The 20,880-nt window shown below is 30.3% G+C and overlaps 1 protein-coding gene across 1 annotated transcript in view; it reads right to left on the reverse strand.

Moving 5' to 3' along the window:
* LOC148300362 (protein SCAI) overlaps positions 1–20,880 on the reverse strand; it is a 107,796-nt gene that overhangs the window by 33,765 nt on the left and 53,151 nt on the right. Inside the window, exon 6 of the mRNA XM_088274899.1 lies at positions 12,210–12,367. Coding sequence (XP_088131025.1) covers positions 12,210–12,367 — 158 coding nt within the window. The remainder of the gene's footprint in view (positions 1–12,209; positions 12,368–20,880) is intronic.

Genomic DNA, 20,880 nt, shown 5'->3' on the forward strand with positions numbered 1-20,880 from the left:
TTAGGGACCTTTCTCAGAAAAAGGGTTTGAAATTTTGTAAAGGCATAAATAATCCAGGTATATTTTACATATTATTGAAGGTAATATACATGATATTAGATGTCAATAGAAAACTTAAAGTATTTATGTAAAATAATGGGTAATAATCCAAAAGATTTCAGAGTATTCAAAAAAATATTGGGTGGCCCTAATTCATTGAGTAGATACTGTATATATATATATATATATATATATATATATATATATATATATATATATATATATATATATATATATTTCATAACAAGTTAGACACCTTTTGAAAAACGAATTAAAATCGTTTAATATTTCTTAATACGTTTTTTTTGTATAAATAATGGGGTTGCATATAGAATATATTGCTTTTGCCAATGTCAAGTTAATTTAATAATGTTATTTGATTATAAATTATGATAAATTTATTATTAAAGTATAAATTGATTTTGTTCAATTTTAAAATAATAACTAAAATATTGTTTATAATTGGGTTCCTGCTCGCTAGGATGAGTTAGATATTTGTAGGGAAGGGAATGAGCGGGGCCAGAGTTTTAAAAGATGTTGGCATTTGGTCATTTATTGGGCAAACAAAGAATAAATGGTTAAAGTCTTTTTCTTCAAAACGACAATCGCAAACGGGGGAGTCAAAGACACCAATCTTCGCAATAGTTATTAATGTGTTAATGACATGTGATATTTTCTTTTTCGTAATCTCAGTGCAAGCAGAGATACGTAGAATATATTTTTTTTTATTGAAAATCAACTCATCTCTTATGGTTGGCGAATAATAAAGCTTCAAATGCAATTATTGAGGGTTACTTTGAGGCACGAAATACATTGGTTTCATTTTAATTAGGCACGACTGATCCAGGCGACTTTTCCTCAGGGATTTCGGATATGATACTCAAGCATGCTGTGTGACACGCCCGTTACAGGACCTTGTAGTGGAATTAAAAATATAACAACTTGCCCCTGTAACAACTAGCCTAACTTTCCCTAAACCTTTTTGACAGATAGAACTCACTATAAATAATATTTTAAAAATCAGATCAATCAGACGCTTTTTCTAGATTCTCAGCACGTTTTTAGAGTCCTCTTTTAAAAATATTTAAAAAAGATGCTTTTGTCCCAGTGCTTCCATTATATATATTCTTCTTTATATCGAGAAATATTTTATGAAAAAAGAAACATATTTGTTAAAATTCATACTTAAGACACAAAAAAACTCATTCGACTCAGGCGGCGCTAAAATTCTAGTAAAAAAGTCTTTAACAATATTGAAAAAGAGTCCAAATCTACCATATCATATGTTCATCTTTATAACTTGAAATATTGTACGAAAAAGAGACACATATTTCAATAAATATTTTTTTTTAGACAGTTACAACTTAAAAAAATACAATAAAAAAAACTTAATCTTTATCACGAGCAAAGCTGTGCTAAAATTGTTCAAATTTTTTTAAACAATATTTAAAGAATGTCCAAATCTTCCATTCCATGTTCATCTTTACAACGTAAAATATTTTATATAAAAGAGATATATTTCTACTAATTCATTCTTTGGACTGTGACAAAAAAAAACTCAATTTTATCACTGGGGTAGCCGAGCTAAACCACTAGTGAAATAGTCCTTAACAATATTTAAGGAAATAGCGAATCCCTCAACGCAAATACTGGATTAAACTATCCGTCGAGGGTTAATATAGGATTAAACGACGGCCCTGTAAATGCTACGATTCCAAAATACCTTTCCTGTAAAAAACGAAATACTTCATTTCTATTGAGATATCTACAATACGTCTTAAAAATAGTCCTTTATACCATACATCCCTTAGTGACCATTCCACCCTACCGCACGATTTCACACTGTAATAGGTACTCTTCATACAACGTTGTAATCGATATGCCTCCTAGCTACATTTTATAATAAAACGCGTACTAACGTTACACATTAGGTTCTCGAAAAAAGTGTACTGTGTGCAATTACTTTCACGATTTATTCTGAGTATGAAAAATTCCTTACAACATTTTGAGTGTGTCCAAATACTTGTTCACAAATCTGGACTTTCTCCAATTAAAGGAATTATTTTTAAATAATTTTTTAACGTCTCTGGTGAAGTTCTAGTGATTAAGAATCAATGTTTCGAAATAAGATCCTTATATATATATATATATATATATATATATATATATATATATATATATATATATATATATATATATATATATATATATATATATATATATATATATATCCAAGTATTTAAGTAGTGTGGTTGTCATTAATGGGTAGTATTGGTGAATGTTACACGTATTTAAAGTGATCACTCAAACTAGCCTATGACGGTCGTCAGCCCCGTAAATGCCTAGATTTCCATATTCTTTTTCATCTTTGATAAGATGTCAAAAAATAATATTTAAAAAATCCTTCAAACTTAACTTCGTCCTATCATTCTATAGGAGATTCATAGTTTAGATAAAATTATTAAAAGGGTACATGCCTCCACAACCCCTCTATTTTAATATATAATATAGACTCCAACAAAAAAAATCATGAGTAATTTCTACGCGTATATTTTGAATTGACGATAGATTCAATATTATCAACTTTGTTATCGATACACCATTTAACGGTTCGCAAATTGAGGTCATTGATTGATTTTCCTATGAGTAGTCCGGTGTATGAATGAATTTTTAAAAGAAATTTAAAATCATTAACATTTTTCAAAGTCATTTTGTACTCTCAGTTTAATTTTGCTTCTAAAATTTTGACATTCATATGAATTGTACATATTTTCTTCGATATTTATTTTTTTAAATTCAATAACATTTTAAGTGTGTCCAAATACTTAAATAAATGCCCAGACTTCCATATTCTTCTTTATCTTTGATGAGATGTGAAAAAGTAATATGTATCACAACCTTTTTTGAGAAGTGTTTTAAAATAAATACCGCAATGGCAGTGCCATCTGTTGAATCTATCAGAAACAAACGGAATCTAATACGTTGTTAACGGTGAATAGCGTGCTCCTCGATAGCTGCTGTCATTTTTAATGTTTTCGATTGCATGATTTTTTTCATGGATTTATTAATTTATAAATGTGGAATTGTTTAATTGGCTTCATTTTTATTAATGTAACTATTTTTGCTAATGTAATGTAATGTTTATTATTGTTTATATAACAATTGTTTATTATATATTTTTTAAATGTAAAGCTGTACAATTCCCGAACAAATAAAAAAAAATATTACAGTGATACTGAAAACAATATAATTAGGATACCCACACTAAAAGGATACTTTCAATATTTAATTTATTATTTATATCCTGAGTGCCGGTAATTAGAAAATGATGAACATTTGCAGAACTACAGGGGCCGAAAGTCCTGTTAATTTTTTTTTTGTTTTAAACTTTTCGCAGAAGGTTCAAACCCTTAATCAAATTACCGGCTACGCATTATGTGGGAACTAATTCTAGGGTAAAAATGCGTAATTACTTTTCCATTAATGTATTTGTTTATCGTTGATTTTACTTAAATAATATATGGGTCAATTTATTGTTTCACTTTTGTTCGTATAACGCCCATTTACGCGGTGCATAATTTAATACAACATGTCACGATTCGATATACCATGTGTATAATACATACAGGGGGGCGGAAAATAAATCGCCCTATCGGAAGTGGTTGTAATTTTTGCAAATGGTGTCGTACGTCAATCATATTTGCAGTATTCACACAAATTGATAAAATGGGCACAAATGTTTATCAACGCTGGCGGCTGCCACTTGACGGATATCATTGTTCATTTGAATTTGTGTGGTTTGCTGGAATCTGCTTTCTTGTGATATGTGAGAGAAATTCTTAAATGCAATATATTGTGTTTTTTATTTTACACCTTCTTTCATATGTATCATATTTTTTTTTAATACCGTTTAAACGAGCAGAATGTCATGTCGTTATCCAAGTATAAAACCATATAGACTTCCATATTTCCCTTCATCTATGTTAAGATTATCAATATAAATATCGCCTAAGAAAACTGTGAATAAAAATTCGGATACAATCAATTTTTTGTTAATTACATAAGTTTTTGGTTGACCCGAATTCTAACATACAATAAAGGTTAAAAATTATCATGCACTAGGAGTGTTTGTCAAAAATAGGTCAAAATAATCATTGTCGAAAATCACAACCGGAAATAAAAGTTCTTGTAAAAAGATGTGTGGTGGAAAATACGATGTTTGTCACGACTGTAGTTGTAAAAGCCGTTTCAAACGTTTTCAGTTTGGAGAATCAAAACTAAAACCACACAATTCTTAGATTTGTGGTTTAATTTGAAGATCTCTATGACTTAGTTTTAAGGGTCTACTGAATTGAATATATACTCTTTTTAATGTTTTTTTTATATAATTTATGTTTCGACGATTGTTTCGACTTCTTATGGCATAAACATCGATAGTAGTGTGATCATACCTTAACAAGGCAAAACAATTGGCTTACTCCTTTCAAGAACGTCATAAATCAAAAATCGTTAATTTTCAATTGTGCATGTTTTCGGAATGCCCAGAAAATGTACTATATCCCAGCAAAAGAGACATATTTATAACTTAATATTTACCGGCTACAGGGCAGAAAATGTGGTTTTTGCATTTTTAAGAAATGCATGGTTTAATTATTTTTTTAAATATACTAAATATTTTTCAAATGGAGAAAAAACCTTCAGGTTTTACCTAAAAAGATCTGTTGCACAGTAAAAAGTTCAATAAGTGGCTTGATGTTTATTTTTATTACATTGTGATTTCTTTTTAAACTTTAAAAACGTTCTCCTGAAAATTAAGTTTTTTGATTTATGACGTTCTTGAAAGGAGTGCGCGAATTGTGAAGAATTAATTTTTTTAATTTAGTTTTTTTTTCAATAATTATATAATTTTGTAGATCCTTAAAAATAAATATATTAATTGATTTTAATATTCAAAATAAAATAAAAAAAATTGTTTTCATCCATTTATTGTGGTTTTAGATAACATACAGTACACTTACGATTTTCCGGGAAGAATGATGAAAAAATCCCGTAAAATAGATTTCCCGGTTGATCCAAAAACATGGAAAAATGCTAATTTAAAACTGCGTCAATTTGTGTTTAAAAAATATAATTAAAAAAATACATGATTGAAAAGTTTTTTTTACGTAAGAATCGTTTTTATTCCTTTTTTATTAAAAAATAAAGATATGGAATACAAATGCGTGGCTTTTATAAATTTCAACTGTTAAAATTTGTATTGATGTGATGTGTATTGATGTCATACGATAAATTAATAAATACATAAGAATCATTTCAGAATATTAAAAAAAAAAATCATTTGAAGTTATTTTGTAATTATGTTTTATATTCAACAAACATAACAATTTTTTTTTTAAATATGAGTACTAACTTATATTATTCAGTGAAACTATATTCATAATTATCTCTCTTCTAACTGTGTACTTTACGACTTTTTCCCCCCATTTTTTTCACATGAAGAATTTCATTTCATGAAACATTTTAATTTAAAGGACTAACTCATTTTTAATGAGCGCGTGTTCCACAACACGCTCGGCAGAACTTTAACTTCTTCGTTATAGATTTAAATGTTAAGATTTAAGATGGCTTTGGCTCCGTTATTTTAAAAATTAGCACGTCAAACGTAGCACCTGATAAGGGCCCTGAACAGCCGTATACTTGGATTAGCTTTGAGAACAAGTTTTTGAGACTTCGTGAAGATGGGGTTGAATACTGAGTACATGGTTAAAATATATTAAATATTTTCTATTCCTTTTTTATCACGCAAATTGATTTGGAATACAAATGGGTAACATTTTTTTCCAAATACCACTAGTTTGGGGCAATTCGACTATCCGATGAAAATGGAGGAAAAAAATTTATTTTTAAATATTTTTAATTTTATATTTTTAACAAAAAACATGAAAATTCAATAGTGCAAACAAAACTTGATTCCTTTTTCAAAGCAGGATTACCGAAAGCAAGCGAGTCGATATAAAACAGCAACCTCACTTTACGAAGAGTGTTCGAAGACAACAAATTAATTTTTAATTTAGGTATTACTTAGTAAATACCACTTTTTCTTTAAATCTACTGTGACACGTGTTTCGATTCATTCCGCATCATTTTTAAACACCGTATGTTTTAAAATGATGCGGAATGCATCGAAACTCATGTCACAGTGGATTTAAAGAAATAGTGGTATTTACCAAGTAAAACATTAATTAAAAAATGGATAGATTTTTTTACTAAAAAGTGACTGCCGAATCAATTAATGAAATTAATTTTGTATTAAGTAAATATTTATTTAAAAAAATAACCTTATTTATTTAACAGACTTTCGGCTTTAACGGACACTCCATCCCCTCAATTAGTCTGTTATCGAGGTTTTACTATATCGCTCACTCATTTCAAGAACGTCATAAATCAAAAAACTTGATTTTTCAGGAGAACGTTTTTAAAGTTTTAAAATATAATACAATGTTTAAAAAAAAATCAAGCCACTTACCGAACTTTTTACTATGCAACAGATCTTTTCAAATAAAACCTGAAGGTTTTTTCTCCATTTTTCTCCATAAAAATAATTAAACAATACCTTTTCTTCAAAATGCAAAAACAACACTTTCCGCCCTGTAGCGGGTAAATATTAAGTTAAAAATATATTGACCAGTCTGATGATGTCGGTAACGACGAAACCCGGTCGCTGGTCAAATAAAAAAGTGGAAAAGCTAAAAATATTGGTTTTAATCTAATAATAAATTAAAAATGCAATTCCATCACGAAGTGTCAGTGGATAATATAAATCTATTAAAAATATGCCTCTTTTGCTTAGATATAGTCCATTTTCTGGGCATTACGAAAACATGCACAACAGAAAATTTACGATTTTTCATTTATGACGTTCTTGAAAGGAGTGGGCGATATGGGCTCGCGACGCTAAAGATCCATAAGAAATAAAAATAAATATAAATTCTTAATCGTGTTTTGATCAAAACTAATGTTAATATTAATAAAGTAAGTACAAATTAATTTGAAATACCGAGGTACACAGCTCAGACGAGGATCAACTTTCTGGGCGAACCGAATAAATACGTCATTACGAGTTTAACTTTTGCCGCCTTTCATATTATAACTTCTTGTTTACATTATAAAACTTTATGTTTAATTTTGTGAATTCCACCGTGAACCTTAAAATGTGATTACTTATACATCCCATATAGCCGGATTCTGAAAAGAGTTTAACGATTAATTTCAAGTCGACGAAAATGTAGCGACTCGACAAACGCGTACGGCAAATGTCTCTCGATGTTTCTGACGATTTTCCCAAAGTATTAATTATTCTGCTTCCACGGGCATGCGAGTAGATATAATGTTCGAGTAGACATTCGTGATAACATTTACACAGGTACAAATATTTAACGAGTGGAACATTTATAATATACAGTAATAATGTGCTGTTTCTTTCTCTTTCTGGGTGTGTTTTTATCACGTTTCTTTACTTTTGTAATATTGATCGACAGTTAGGATTCTAATGACAGATAGTAATGTCTCAGACGTTTTTAAAAGTTAATACATATTATTGTCTGATGTAATAGATTTTATCAAAAAACTAAAAAACAATTAATTAACAATTAGACAAAAAAGTATTCTAGGATTCTAATGATAAATAGGTAGAATTCGGTAGCAAGTTTAAGAAAGAGAGGAGGGGTCAAACCTCCTCCCTCTACCTCCTTCCCTAAATTCCTTCTTCCTTTGCCCTCCTTATTATCGTCTTTTGTTAATTTATGTTTCTTTTTAAATGTCAATTTGTAATTTATGTTTTTTTTAATTGTTCAAGTACTATCTGCCCACTGATTGCAAACGGCTATAAATGGTATCAAACGTTTTGATCAATATCACTAGTCCGTCTTTGGTCGGTTGGAAGATATTGCTTTTTAGCAATAAGCCCGCCAATGTACTTTTTATTTTCTGTACATGAAGTTTAAAAAAAAAAAAAATAAAATAAATATTGTTTTAAACCAGTGATTCCCAAAGCGGTCTATATCGACCCCCGAAGGTCTACGACAACTTATAGGGGTCTGTCAGCAAAAAAAAATTGGGGCTCCATGAAATAGAAATGGGGGTCAACGACGCACAGTTTTTGTCGGCGCGGCACTCAAGATTCAAACCTTAATTTCTCTGGACTGAGTATTGATATCGTTGTGAATTTTGGCTTAATCTTCATGCTTTTGATATCTGTGGGAATAATCCCCAAGAAAAATATCCTTTCATAGAGTTAAATGATAAAATTAGTAGCTTTGCTAATCCCGGCGGCTGCTGTCAGTTTGTATCAGAGTCATTTTGTTTGAGAGTGCCACAGAAAAGTGCAAAGATATATAAATTACACCGTTTTTAGTAGATTTATATTCAAATCATCGGCTGTCATAAATACATTTAAAGTGAATGAATAAGCTAAAAATCAATAATAGGTAAGGGTCTACCCAAAATCAAGAAACATGGCAAGGGGTCTACGAGACAAAAAAGTTTGGGAACCTCTGTTTTAAACTCTATATACTTGTTTCGTAAAAAAAACAATGAAAGTATGTTTTAGGTTGAGTTTTTCCCTTAACTCACGATACTTTACCATGTTGGTTTTCCTCTGTCGCAGTTTGTTTTATCGTCAAAACACTTTTTATTTTAAATAAATAAAGAAATACTTAATAAATATATATATGTATGATTCATGATTGTAGCGGTTTTATTAATTTTAGTAACAGCTGTTTCATATTTCGAGGGCATTATCATACCGTGTTGATGAGAACATCCGTAGTTCTCCAAAATAGTTGTGCCTTCAGTGATGAACGATAATTTACCGAAAACGCTTATATTAGCCTCGCATTCAATGCCTTTTTTTCCTTTCGAACATATTTTATACATCTTTTTCCCGCACATTTGTCCAAGGTCGATTTCGACAGCATTCAGTCTAATTTTATCCTTCTTTTGCCAACTCCACGCTTGGTTCACTTTCACACTAGGTTGGTACCAGTGCTCTATTGTGTACTGCCAACTTTCGCTGCTGTGCTTCAAAAAAAGGATGACTAATCATTTTTTTTAATTGAATTACGATAACTGTATGAATAATAACAGCTGTTTTTTTTTGGACAGTTTTTAAATTTGACAGTGTCTTTGGAGTTGAAATAACTGTCAAATAAAAAAACAGTCAAATCTTAGATGGTATTATGCTACAAATTAATAATACAAGATTCTTTGAATTTTCATATAATTTTAATTTTTCTACAATTAAGTTAAAAGTGGAATCAAAAGAAGGCAAAAGAAAACTTGACCAAGTACCTACTTCGAATACAGGTATGACGAGGAGATGCGTGAAAATGGAAGAGGAGAAGGATGTTTACTAAGAGTGATGTGGGGTTGTATCCTTTGTGGGTGTAGTTCGTAAATAGTAACAATAAAAGTAAAAAAATGGATAATTTATATGGCACCATTTTCGCAAAAAAATACTCAAGGGCGCTTAGTTAGTTAGTATGTATATATGCCATGTACAGACGGCGACATGCCGTGTTCTTATATGCGAGGTGGAGCGTCATCTCTGGATAATCGTGTAAATGAAATAGCTTAGACTTTTATTAACGCGAATGACATTCTTTGGAATTATTAACACACATTGCGAGACGCCCGAGACAAATTTTTATTTTTCTTTGTTGGATCGTTAGTCTTGTTACTATCCACACTTCCATATTATATTCTTAAAACACTCCCACCCTCACCGCAAGCCTACAGACGCGCAAACAAGACGGTCAAGAAAAAATCAAATTACTTGAATATTGTGACGATTTTTTTGTCATTTTTAACACGACTTTCTGACTTACTAACTAACCATCAAGGTGCGCAGATAGACAAATAGAATAGAACGCCACACTTCTCTGTATTTGCAAACATTCTTCTCCTCTTCCACGTTCTTGCATCTCTTTATACATACCCGCTGATTATCTCGACTCCCGACCTGACCACGCACAAGTATTTTACATACTTGATCACACCAAGTTTTACTGTCTGCCTCTGCTACTATTTCAAACTACATTCGAGGCATATATTTGTTTTATCGTTCTTTTCTCACATGTCCAAACAATCTCAACACATACTTTTTAATTTTGTCGATAATGCTAATTATGCCTTGCATTATTTTTTAATAGATTAACACACAAAGCCTCTACTTTTACAGGCTTGTTTGCAAGTAGAATGGTAAGGATAGGGACGGTGAATTTGAAAAGTACATAACAAACGTGAGTATTTTTACAAACTAAAACAATTCAGGTGTGTGTGCGTGAGAAGGAAGAGACGAGAGAAGAGAGTGCGTTGTGTGTGTGTGTGCGTGCTTTGTTGTGTATCAAAAAGTCATAATTTTGAAGTAAGTGTACCTATCAAACATAAAGCAACATTATTTCTCCAAAAACTGAAAAGGAAACCTGAATGCCTGAATTTTTGTTTGATACGATTCGAGGATTTTATTTCGTTTCTCTATTAGATACTAACTATTTTCATATATATTTTTTGTCATCCGTGTAAATAAAATCAATAAATAATGTGTATTAAAAATCAACATTGATTGTTTTGTTTTCAAAATAGGTAATATCGATTTACGCAAAAATGTTTTGGGGTAACGGTTAAATAAGTTACCCGACCGCTGGTCTAAGGAGATCGCATTTCGAATGCCAATACACTTTCATCCTTCTTTTGGTAACTCCATGCTGGCCTCATTCTACGCTGGGTTACTACCAACAAAACCGTTGTGAACTGCCAATGTTATGCTTTGAAAAAAGCACAATCAATCTTCATTTTTCTTTCAATTACATCCAATAAATGCAATAACTCCCCAATCATTTCAATTGACTCAACGTATAAGACGTAATAAGACCATTAGTAAAACAGCAGGGAAGGTATATTCCCCAATGAACACTCATTGGTAGAAATCATTAAGACCCCTTTTATTTCTTGTATTCTACTGTCTTAGTCTTCATATATACAAAAAACACAAATATTATTATTATTATTAATAAAACCCTCATCCACTCCAATGGTACATAGGGCACTGCATCATATAAACGCTGTGTTATATAAATTGTTAACATGAAGAAAAAATTATCAGCCCTCCGCTTCAGGTACCGGTCCCGTGTAATATTGAATAGGTAAATGTAATAACTCGTAAAAAAAACTAACTAATTTACTTACCAACACGCCGTTTCTCCGCAAGAGTAGGCAGAGAGTATAGAACGCCGCACCCATCTGCTTTGAAAACAATCTTAAACCCTTCTACATTCATGCATCTCTTCACACATACCCACCGATTATTCCGACTTCTGACCTGACCTCTTTCGAGTATTTGAATCACTTGTTCATGCCAAGTTTTCCGCTGTCTTTCCTCGCCTCTTTTGCCAACCACATTCACCTGGACACGTCACTTGTACTCACAATTCACTAATTATGCAAATTTTCCAAAATATAACTCCTAAGTGGGCAGGAGCCAGATTTGTGAACAATGATTTGGACGCAAACAAACTCGAAACGTTAGAGAAAAGATGTGCTTTCATTAATTGATTTGGCAGTCACTTTGCGGTAAAATCTATCCATTTTTAAATGTTTGAAAATGATGCGGAATGCATCGAAACACGTGTCACAGTAGATTTTAAGAAATAGTGGTATTTACTAATCAAAAATTAAATTTAACATGTATTTTTTATGTAGATCATTCAGAATTTTCGTATTAGACGGAACATAATATGGGATTATAATATTTAAAATGAAAATGTTCATAAATAACTTGTACAGTATCGTTATTTTACTGGGTAAAACTTATTTTATTTATTGTTTCGGCATTAACTTTGTGGTAAGACATGTTACAATGATTAAATAAAACACTTGTTTTATACCACTGGAGTTAACTCAAGTGGTATAAAACAAGTAAAAAAATAGTAAAAAATATTCTAACCTAATTTTTTTTTTACAAAGTTATACTAAGTATATAAAACGAAAATGTAGATTGCTTTTTTATTACTTTTTTTACTTGTTTTATACCACTTGAGTTAACTGAAGTGGTAAAAGACAAGTGTTTTCTTTAATCATCAAGTAAAACTTAAATTAAAATATGGTGTACTCACTGTCTTCGGGGTGCTTTGTGGTGGAGAAGCAGCCATCTGCGGAGATGTAGAGCAGAAGGGCCCCATTGACCGGCAGTTCTTTGAATCCGCTCGCCAAGAACACCAGCACTTGGCTCAGAGTCGGCTTGTAGAGCAGGTACTTGTGAGGGTTGTCTCTCCTGTTTATGTCGCTGCTCTCTCCTGCGAACAAACGTAACGTAGCGTCACATTACAGATTAGACATGAGTCGTCCGCGAACGATCGGTTCTTAATCACGAGTTAGAACCGATTCAGTGATTCATAAATTTGTGGACCAAAGAAATAACCCCCTCGAAAGTTTTTTTCAAAATATAAATAATCTTTTGAATTTAAAAAAAAGTATTTTTTTATGTAGATCAATCAGAATTTTTGTATCAGACGGAGCATAATATGGGATTATAATATTTAATATGAAAATATTTATAAATAACTTGTACAGTATAGTTAATTTAGGTTATTTTTTTTTATTCCAATGTGACAAAACAGTACAAAGAGTAATTTTACATTTTACTGAATGAATTATATTAATATTTTTAAAAAATCAAATTTTTTACTTCTTAATGGAAATTTTTAAAATGCTCTGGGCACAATGGTTCTTCGTTACATCTTTTGAAAACGTAACGAGTTTTCCTCCCACAGCCGCTGTGGTGACATTTCGATCAAGCAAGACTTAAAATAATTTACTTTAAACAAATTTGTAAAATAAATACTTTTTTTAACAATCTCATACGAGGAAATTATTTAGGGTTTAAGGAAAAGTCGCAGGGTAAATATTTTTTGTGAAAAAGACGGCTACATAATGTGAACATTTAACTTTTTTGTTAATATTTATTTTTAATAATTTGGAGTCCGTTTTTAAATTAGCCTTTAAGAACTCATATGAGGGCTTAATATAAGAGAGGGTAAAAAAGGTAGCAAAGTATTTTTTATAAAAAAGGATGGTTTAATGATACAATTTTTTCAATTTTTGTAGTTATTTTTAGCTTTAGGCTCTGAACGGGTCACTTAATTGTAACAGATTTACTGATGCAGAGCTTTTAAATGATTGAATAATACACACTGTAGACAATTTGTAACAAACTCAAAAAAATTTAAATCGTAATTAAATTTTCGTTCGTTTTATAAAGTGTCAATACTGCTACTATGCATACAAATTCAAACAAATTAAGGTGTTTTCTGTTTTATGTAAAAATCTATTTCAATGCAATAAAAATATCATTTTTGTGATGGTACATTTAATGAGAATTATAATAAAATATTTCTACGTAAGTGATCTTGTCATGATTGATATTTGTGTATACTATCAAATAATCTCTAATCAGCGGCGTGATTTTTAAGCTTTGTATCCAATTTGTTAAATCATGAATTTGTACCTCATACTGTAAAAATGTGCCTTTTATGATTTATCCCGTAGTATAAAACAAAGCAATATTTGTGGCACGTTTTTTCAGCATGGCTAAAATAAACATTCTAAGGAAGTTCACAATATTCTGAGTGTGTCTAAATATGCTCACGAATTTTAGATTCGCTCCACTTAGGAATTATTTTATTGCTCAACAATGAAAGAAAAAAATAAAAACCCTGTCATTTACAGACCTTACGACCTGTTATTAGAACACTCTCAAAATATTATACATATTTTTTATAATAAAAAAAAAAACTTGTCTAAAATATAAGTTAAATAAAAATTAATAATTATTGAATCGGGTGTCTCCTGGTATGTAAGATAATTTGGGCAGAAACTTACGTACTTTACATTGCGTGAAGGTTTCTGCTAATAATAAGCTTATTTATTTCAACCATAGATGTCGCCGACGAAGCTGCATATAGAAGATATTTTCAATTGAACAATAAATACATTTTTCGAAATGTAAGTAGTATGGTCGTAATGAAAGGACCTGTTTATCCCCAGGTTTTCTTTATTTTCTTCATCTTTGTTAAGATGTCAATAAAAAAATCTAGAAAGACGCTTATTTTCAATTTTTAATTTTGTTGTGGTAACATAATAAGATCGATTAAGTTTTTACTAAAATATTGAGAAAAAAAATAAACAGAGATATAATAATGACAAGGATACAAACTACAAATTGTATATGAGAATTGAAATAAGTTGTAAAAAAGACATAATCATGACATGGATACAAACTACAAATTGTATATGAGAATTGAAATAAGTTGTAAAAAAGACATAATCATGACATGGATACAAACTACAAATTGTAGATGAGAATTGAAATAAGTTGTAAAAAAGACATAATCATGACATGGATACAAACTACAAATTGTAGATGAGAATTGAAATAAGTTGTAAAAAAGACATAATCATGACATGGATACAAACTACAAATAGTAAATGAATATTTTAATAATTTGGGAAACAAAGGAGATCTAGTCAAGAATTGGGAATAATTTGGAAAGAAATACGAGAAAACATGTGTTCAAAACATGGATACAAACTACCAGTAAAAACTATAGATCAGAATTGAAATAATTTATATAAAAGAGGAGATACGATCATGCCATGGATACAAACTACAAATCATATGATAGATAAAACTCATAAAGGCTAAAAAAATTCAACAAGAGCTTTGAATTTTTAACATTAAAATACGAGAATATATATATATATATATATATATATATATATATATATATATATATATATATATATATATATATATATATATATATATATATATATATATATATATATATATATATATATATTTATATATATAAATATATATATATATATATATATATATATATATATATATATGTATATATATATATATATATATAAATATATATATATATATATATATATATATATATATATATATATATATATATATATATATATATATATATATATATATATATATATATATATATATATATATATATATATATATATGTATATATATATATATAATATATATATATATATATATATATATATATATATATATATATATAAATATATATATATATATATATATATATATATATATATATATATATATATATATATATATATATATATATATATATATATATATATATATATATATATATATATATATATATATATATATATATATATATATAACCAGTCTACATTAGACCCGATAATGGAAAGATTATGCCGATAGCGGTAGTCAGAAGTAGTGTTTTTTAAGTGGTATTACACAAAGTGAAAGATGAAAGATAAGAAGAGTATTATTATTTATGTACTCGTTTATTCAGAGGACTAAATAAAAACTAACTTTCATTAATTGATTCGGTAGTCACATTGTGTTAATCTTTACATGGTGAATACATTAATCACCTCACAAAAAGTAGGTGGCATTTACTAGGTAAGACTTAATAAATAAACTTACTTGTGATAAATTCAAGGGTCGTTCAATTCTAAAGTATTAAATAATCAATGAATTGGACACGCGTTCTAAGTTTTTCCGATACTAAATTGTTGTCGTTTTTACAAATTTTCTATGTGAACAGACTAATTGATCTGAATAGAACACAAAAGAATACCCATAAAACTTCTATTTTCAACGCTCACATGCCTCTAAGGAAGTTTCGTGTAGAGTTCGGAAAATGTTTACGTCTAATGGGCATAACTCAATCCCGGAAAAGGAAAAAGGACGAGTGATATGTAGCACGAACAGACTCAAAGGACTTTCAGCTCATGTTCCAGCTATTAAATAATATATTCGAACTGACAAATCAGTAATGGAGGATCACGCGATGAAGGTACATCCTGAATATAAAGTTGTAAATTTTGTAAAATTGTCAAGATTGGTGTCACCAAAAAAATGTCAATTTTTCGTCATAATAATTTCATTTAAATATTAAATAATTTATGGTATTTTTTTTTCTTTTCTAGTGGAAAGATTGAGAAAGATATGAAAAATAATTCTAATTGGAGATTTTATGAAAAAGTATTTGGACACACTCAAAATGTTGTAAATAAATTATCCGGTCAAATTGTAAGCTAAAATAATTTTAATATAATGTTTTTAAACGTTTCTCGAGTATGTGAATATAATCAAGGATTTGGAAATCACAAATATTACGAAAGGAAAGAGTCTCTGCTTAATAAAAGCTTTCCTCATTCCGCTATAAATGGAAATTGTGAACTCGCGCGTACTGTATTTTGAGTTTGATCAATATATCTAGAAATTATTTCAAAAATGAAAGTAGTGTGGTTGTTAATCATGGGTAGAATTGGCGAGGAGTGTTGTTGAAATCTTGATGTAAATAACAGATAATATCATCTACATATCATTGAAATTTAGGTTCGTTATTGGCAGAAAATTTCATGAAATAAATATACGATCCTTCCTGAAATATTTTCACACTTGGAAACGTCTGAAAATATCATTTAAAAAAAATCTTTTTCAATTTATCAAACTTCTATTTCGGCCAGATATTAAAATTATTCAAAATATTTTATATGGATATCGCCGGAAAAGTAGCACGCACGAGATGTTTTCAATTGAAGCATAAATATAGCATCCGAAATTTGAGTAGAGTTGTCAATCATGAGTAGAATGGTGAATGTTACACGTGTATAAAGTGATCACTTAAACCAGTTTATAAATGATAAGACTCATAATATGTTGAGATATCAAATAAAAAATTAATAAAATTACACAAATTTATCTATATTAACTTTACTAGTTTTGACATTTATATTAAATGAAAGGCATTTTTATTGTTATTAAAAATCATGTAATGAAGAGTTGGCATATAATTTTTACCCGCAACGCTAAAAATAAACAGAAAAATAATTGCATCGGCAGTTTTATGCCTTATTTTTGCTGATTTTAAACGATTCTCCGCTGGGCAGAACGTGATTGATTCTAAGAGACAGCAAACAATTTACGTAGCATTAAAATCATATTTTATGTTAATAGCATTGTTGTTTTAAAAATACATTATTTGTTATTTATCGTTCATCTGTTGCCTATGTCATAAAGTTTGAATTTGTTTCATTTTAGTTGGCTGTTTGACAGTCTAGCCTTTTCTCTTATAAAAAGCGCGAGAAACAGTACTCTTTGTCTATACAAAGAGTACTATTTTATACCAGTGGTTGGAAAACTTATTAGCCAAAGATCCAAATATTCACATGACAACAATCTATAAAGTTTTGAGAGCAAATATCTGTATCCAATTCTAGTACACATTTATTAAATTACGTCTACGACTTTAAACATGTTCATCGATATAAAGGCATTTATTCATGGATAAAAAAATTAAATATTAGGTATCCATAACAACACTACTTATTACGAATGTCCTTGCATCTCCGTTGAAAGTTTGATCATTGCAGGTTTGTATATCGTTACTTTTAATACGTTTCCAGGCTCTTATCAATAATATGATTTCTCAGTTTGCATCTAGTAAGGTTCATGTCTCAAAAATATTGTTTGCATGAATACGTTAAGTCGAATAGGCTTTCCGCGGATATTTGTGGTAGAGACGCATTTAAGGGTCAAAGAGCCGCATGCGGCTCCCGAGCCACACTTTGCCGATCTATTGTATGGAACGTAGACTTTGTGATAACAGGGTGCGACTCGAATATCTTGTTAATAAAAAAATGACCAGTAATTAGAGTTGTGATTAATGGGTAACTGTTATTTTTCCGGTTACACGTCTGGGATGGTATTTGTTACTTTTTAATATTTTTATTTATTCCAAGCATATTTTTTTTGGTTTCGTATTACCTAATATTACAATATCTCAATAATTTTTGACAAAAAAAAAACAGAATCAATTATAAAATCACACTGTCGTTATAAAAATAGATTCGGAGGTAGTTGAAGTATTCGACACATTTTCTTCCCCATAGAGCTTCCGACACCCCGGTCGTATGGTAAGCTTCGAATATGAGATCTTGGATCTATTCTATTCTCCCATAATTCGAGTCCCACTTCACATCATACGTGATCAATAAAGTACAAATAAGGGACAAAGAAAAAAGAGAAATACATTTTTATTAACGTCTCAAGTATTTGATCAGTGAAGATGAAAAATGAAATTCTTCGTGAAATCCCATTTCCTGTATTTGTTATAACCTTAGGAGGCGTACACGTGGATTTCCCAAAAACCTGGAATAAGGCGGGTATTGTAGTACTCGAACCAAAGTAATTCCACGTGTTCCTAAGAGGATCACGACGACAATGAGACATCGAATATTCTGGGTAATGGAAAGGTTTCAAATATATTTTTCGTTTATGCTTTTCAAATAAAGAGATTTATTATTTCCCAGTAATTTATTCTTAGAAAATCATTTTCCATCTAGGTTTCGCAATATTTTTCCAGATTTTTTAAAACATATTTCCATAAATTAGAATGATTTTTTGTTATATCTTTATTCATATTTACGGTTGAAAAAAACGTTTTTCTTTAACAGTTTTCTTTCATAATGTTTTTATTCATTACGAGGGTCGAACGTTATGATCAAACAAAATTATTTCCATACAAATATAAGCAAACGATATACGTAGGAGTTCTAAAAATTTGAGAATGGTGGTTCTAAATTATGGTTGGAATAAGGCTTAAAGATGGCTTAAGTGAACTTGCATGTACAGTGTCATGAGATCTAAGATATGTTATACGTAGGAGTTCCATTTTTTATGTTTGAGGTTGTCAAATATGGGTAGAATGGTAATGTGATCACAACCACCTTATGACAGGTCTTAAGCCCTGTAAATACGCAGACTTACATTTTCTTCTTCATTATGTTGAGATGTCAAAAATGAAATAGTATGGTAACTCCCAATAACCCCAGATTTGTGAACAAGTATTTGGACACACTTAAAAAGTTGTGAATCTGCATTTCATTCATCTGTATAACTTAATATATAGTTCTCAAATCGTAGGTTCACAACTCGATCGATAAAAGAATTGTGAAGCAACACGTTTCATATAAGAAAGATATGTACAGTAATATGTCAAAAAACGTTACGAAGCATCTTTTTATACGAGAGGAATATGTGACATTCAGAACACTTATGACCTGACTAGCTTAAGGCATCGTTTCATACACTGTGTAACGTTAATCATTCTGCCCATTATTGAACATTCATAGTGCGTCTATTTTAAAAAGGTCTTGATATACAGTGTTGTAACAATCGCATCTCAATTGGAACAAACAGATTGATGGTTCTGTATGAATTTAATTCAAAGCACATTAGTTTTCCTTTGAAAAAAAAGCTCTCATGTCACTGTACATTATTTAAGGGCACCTGCACACGCGCGTTGATAAAACGCAAAACGCAAAACCGAACCACCAGAAAGCCCCACTTGCAGTAAATACTTGACCATCTCCAAGGTTTGTCAAGGAAAGCGTCTAATTTCAACTTGCCTAGTATCGGAAATACATTAATTTTTGTTTTGTGGCCGCACATTTCTTTGATGACGCCCTAGAAACTCCGAAAGCTCTGACTGGAAGTTATTATGCATCCACCCTTTAGTCCGAATCTGGCCCCAAGTGACTACCACCTGTTCCTCTCTACGGCCAACGCGCTTGGGGGTGCAAAATTCCCCTCAATGGAGGCCTGTGAAAATTAGTGTTCCGAGTTTTTTGCCAATAGGGATAAAGGCATCCATGAGAGGAACATTATGAAATGAGATTCTAGTTGACAACAAGTTGTCAAACAAAACGACGCATATTTGACTGAAATCGGATGATTGTAAGACTTTTTAAAAAGCATTGAAATAAAGCGAAAAATACAAAATGACTTTTTCCCCAACCCATAAGAGTGAGATATGAGAGAATAAGAATGAGATATATGAAATATTAATTCATTTTAAAAATCGTCTACCTCCGTAACGTAGTGGCTTCCACGATGGAAATCTCGAGTTCGATTCCCAGGGCGGTCAAAATAAATCTGTAGGTATGGGTGATTTTCACTCTCATATTTATTTAATATCACCTTGCACTGGTACAAGAACGCAGAGCTGATCACTTTGCCTTCGAGCAATAAACGATCTGAATTAACGAAAGATACATAACACTGCGTCAACAATGCAGTGTCCTGTGCACCATTGGGTGCGGATATGGTGTGAAAGGAAAATAATAAATTTTTGAAAAGTTTATGCGTACAAAGCGGAAATGTCTAAAAATCTAATCTTTAAAATAATGGTGTGTTAACGGTAATTGAATATGTCAATTATGAAAGTACTTAATTTACGTTTTAATTATCGTTTGCGAAGTACATTATAATAATGAGTGTTTCGGCTTATTCGTTTCTGCAAAGCTCGTGTTAAGCCGTAGTACTTACATGTTCGGAACACTCAAATTAATTAAAATTCTTTTCATGTCAAATTCCGAACACCTGTGAAATATAATAATTATAAAGTTTGGTTTATTTCATGATATTAAGCATTTCTAAATATGCTTACATATATTGGAAAAAGAAGCAGAGGAAGACAAAGATAAACTTGGCATGATCAGGTATGTCAAATACTTGAAAGCGGACAGGTTAGGAGCCGAAATAATCGGCGGTATGTATGAGGAGATACAAGAATGAGGAAGAGGCGAAGATTGTTTGCAAAGACAGAGTAGTGTGGCGTAATATTCTCTCTGCCTACCCCTACGGGGAAGCGGTGTGATGACGGTTAGTTTGTTAGTTAGTTGTAG

This window comes from Brachycentrus maculatus, unplaced genomic scaffold (genome assembly GCF_059751285.1).
Source record: "Brachycentrus maculatus isolate JH-2025_06_01 unplaced genomic scaffold, ASM5975128v1 h1tg000743l, whole genome shotgun sequence".
Lineage (NCBI taxonomy): Eukaryota > Metazoa > Arthropoda > Insecta > Trichoptera > Brachycentridae > Brachycentrus > Brachycentrus maculatus.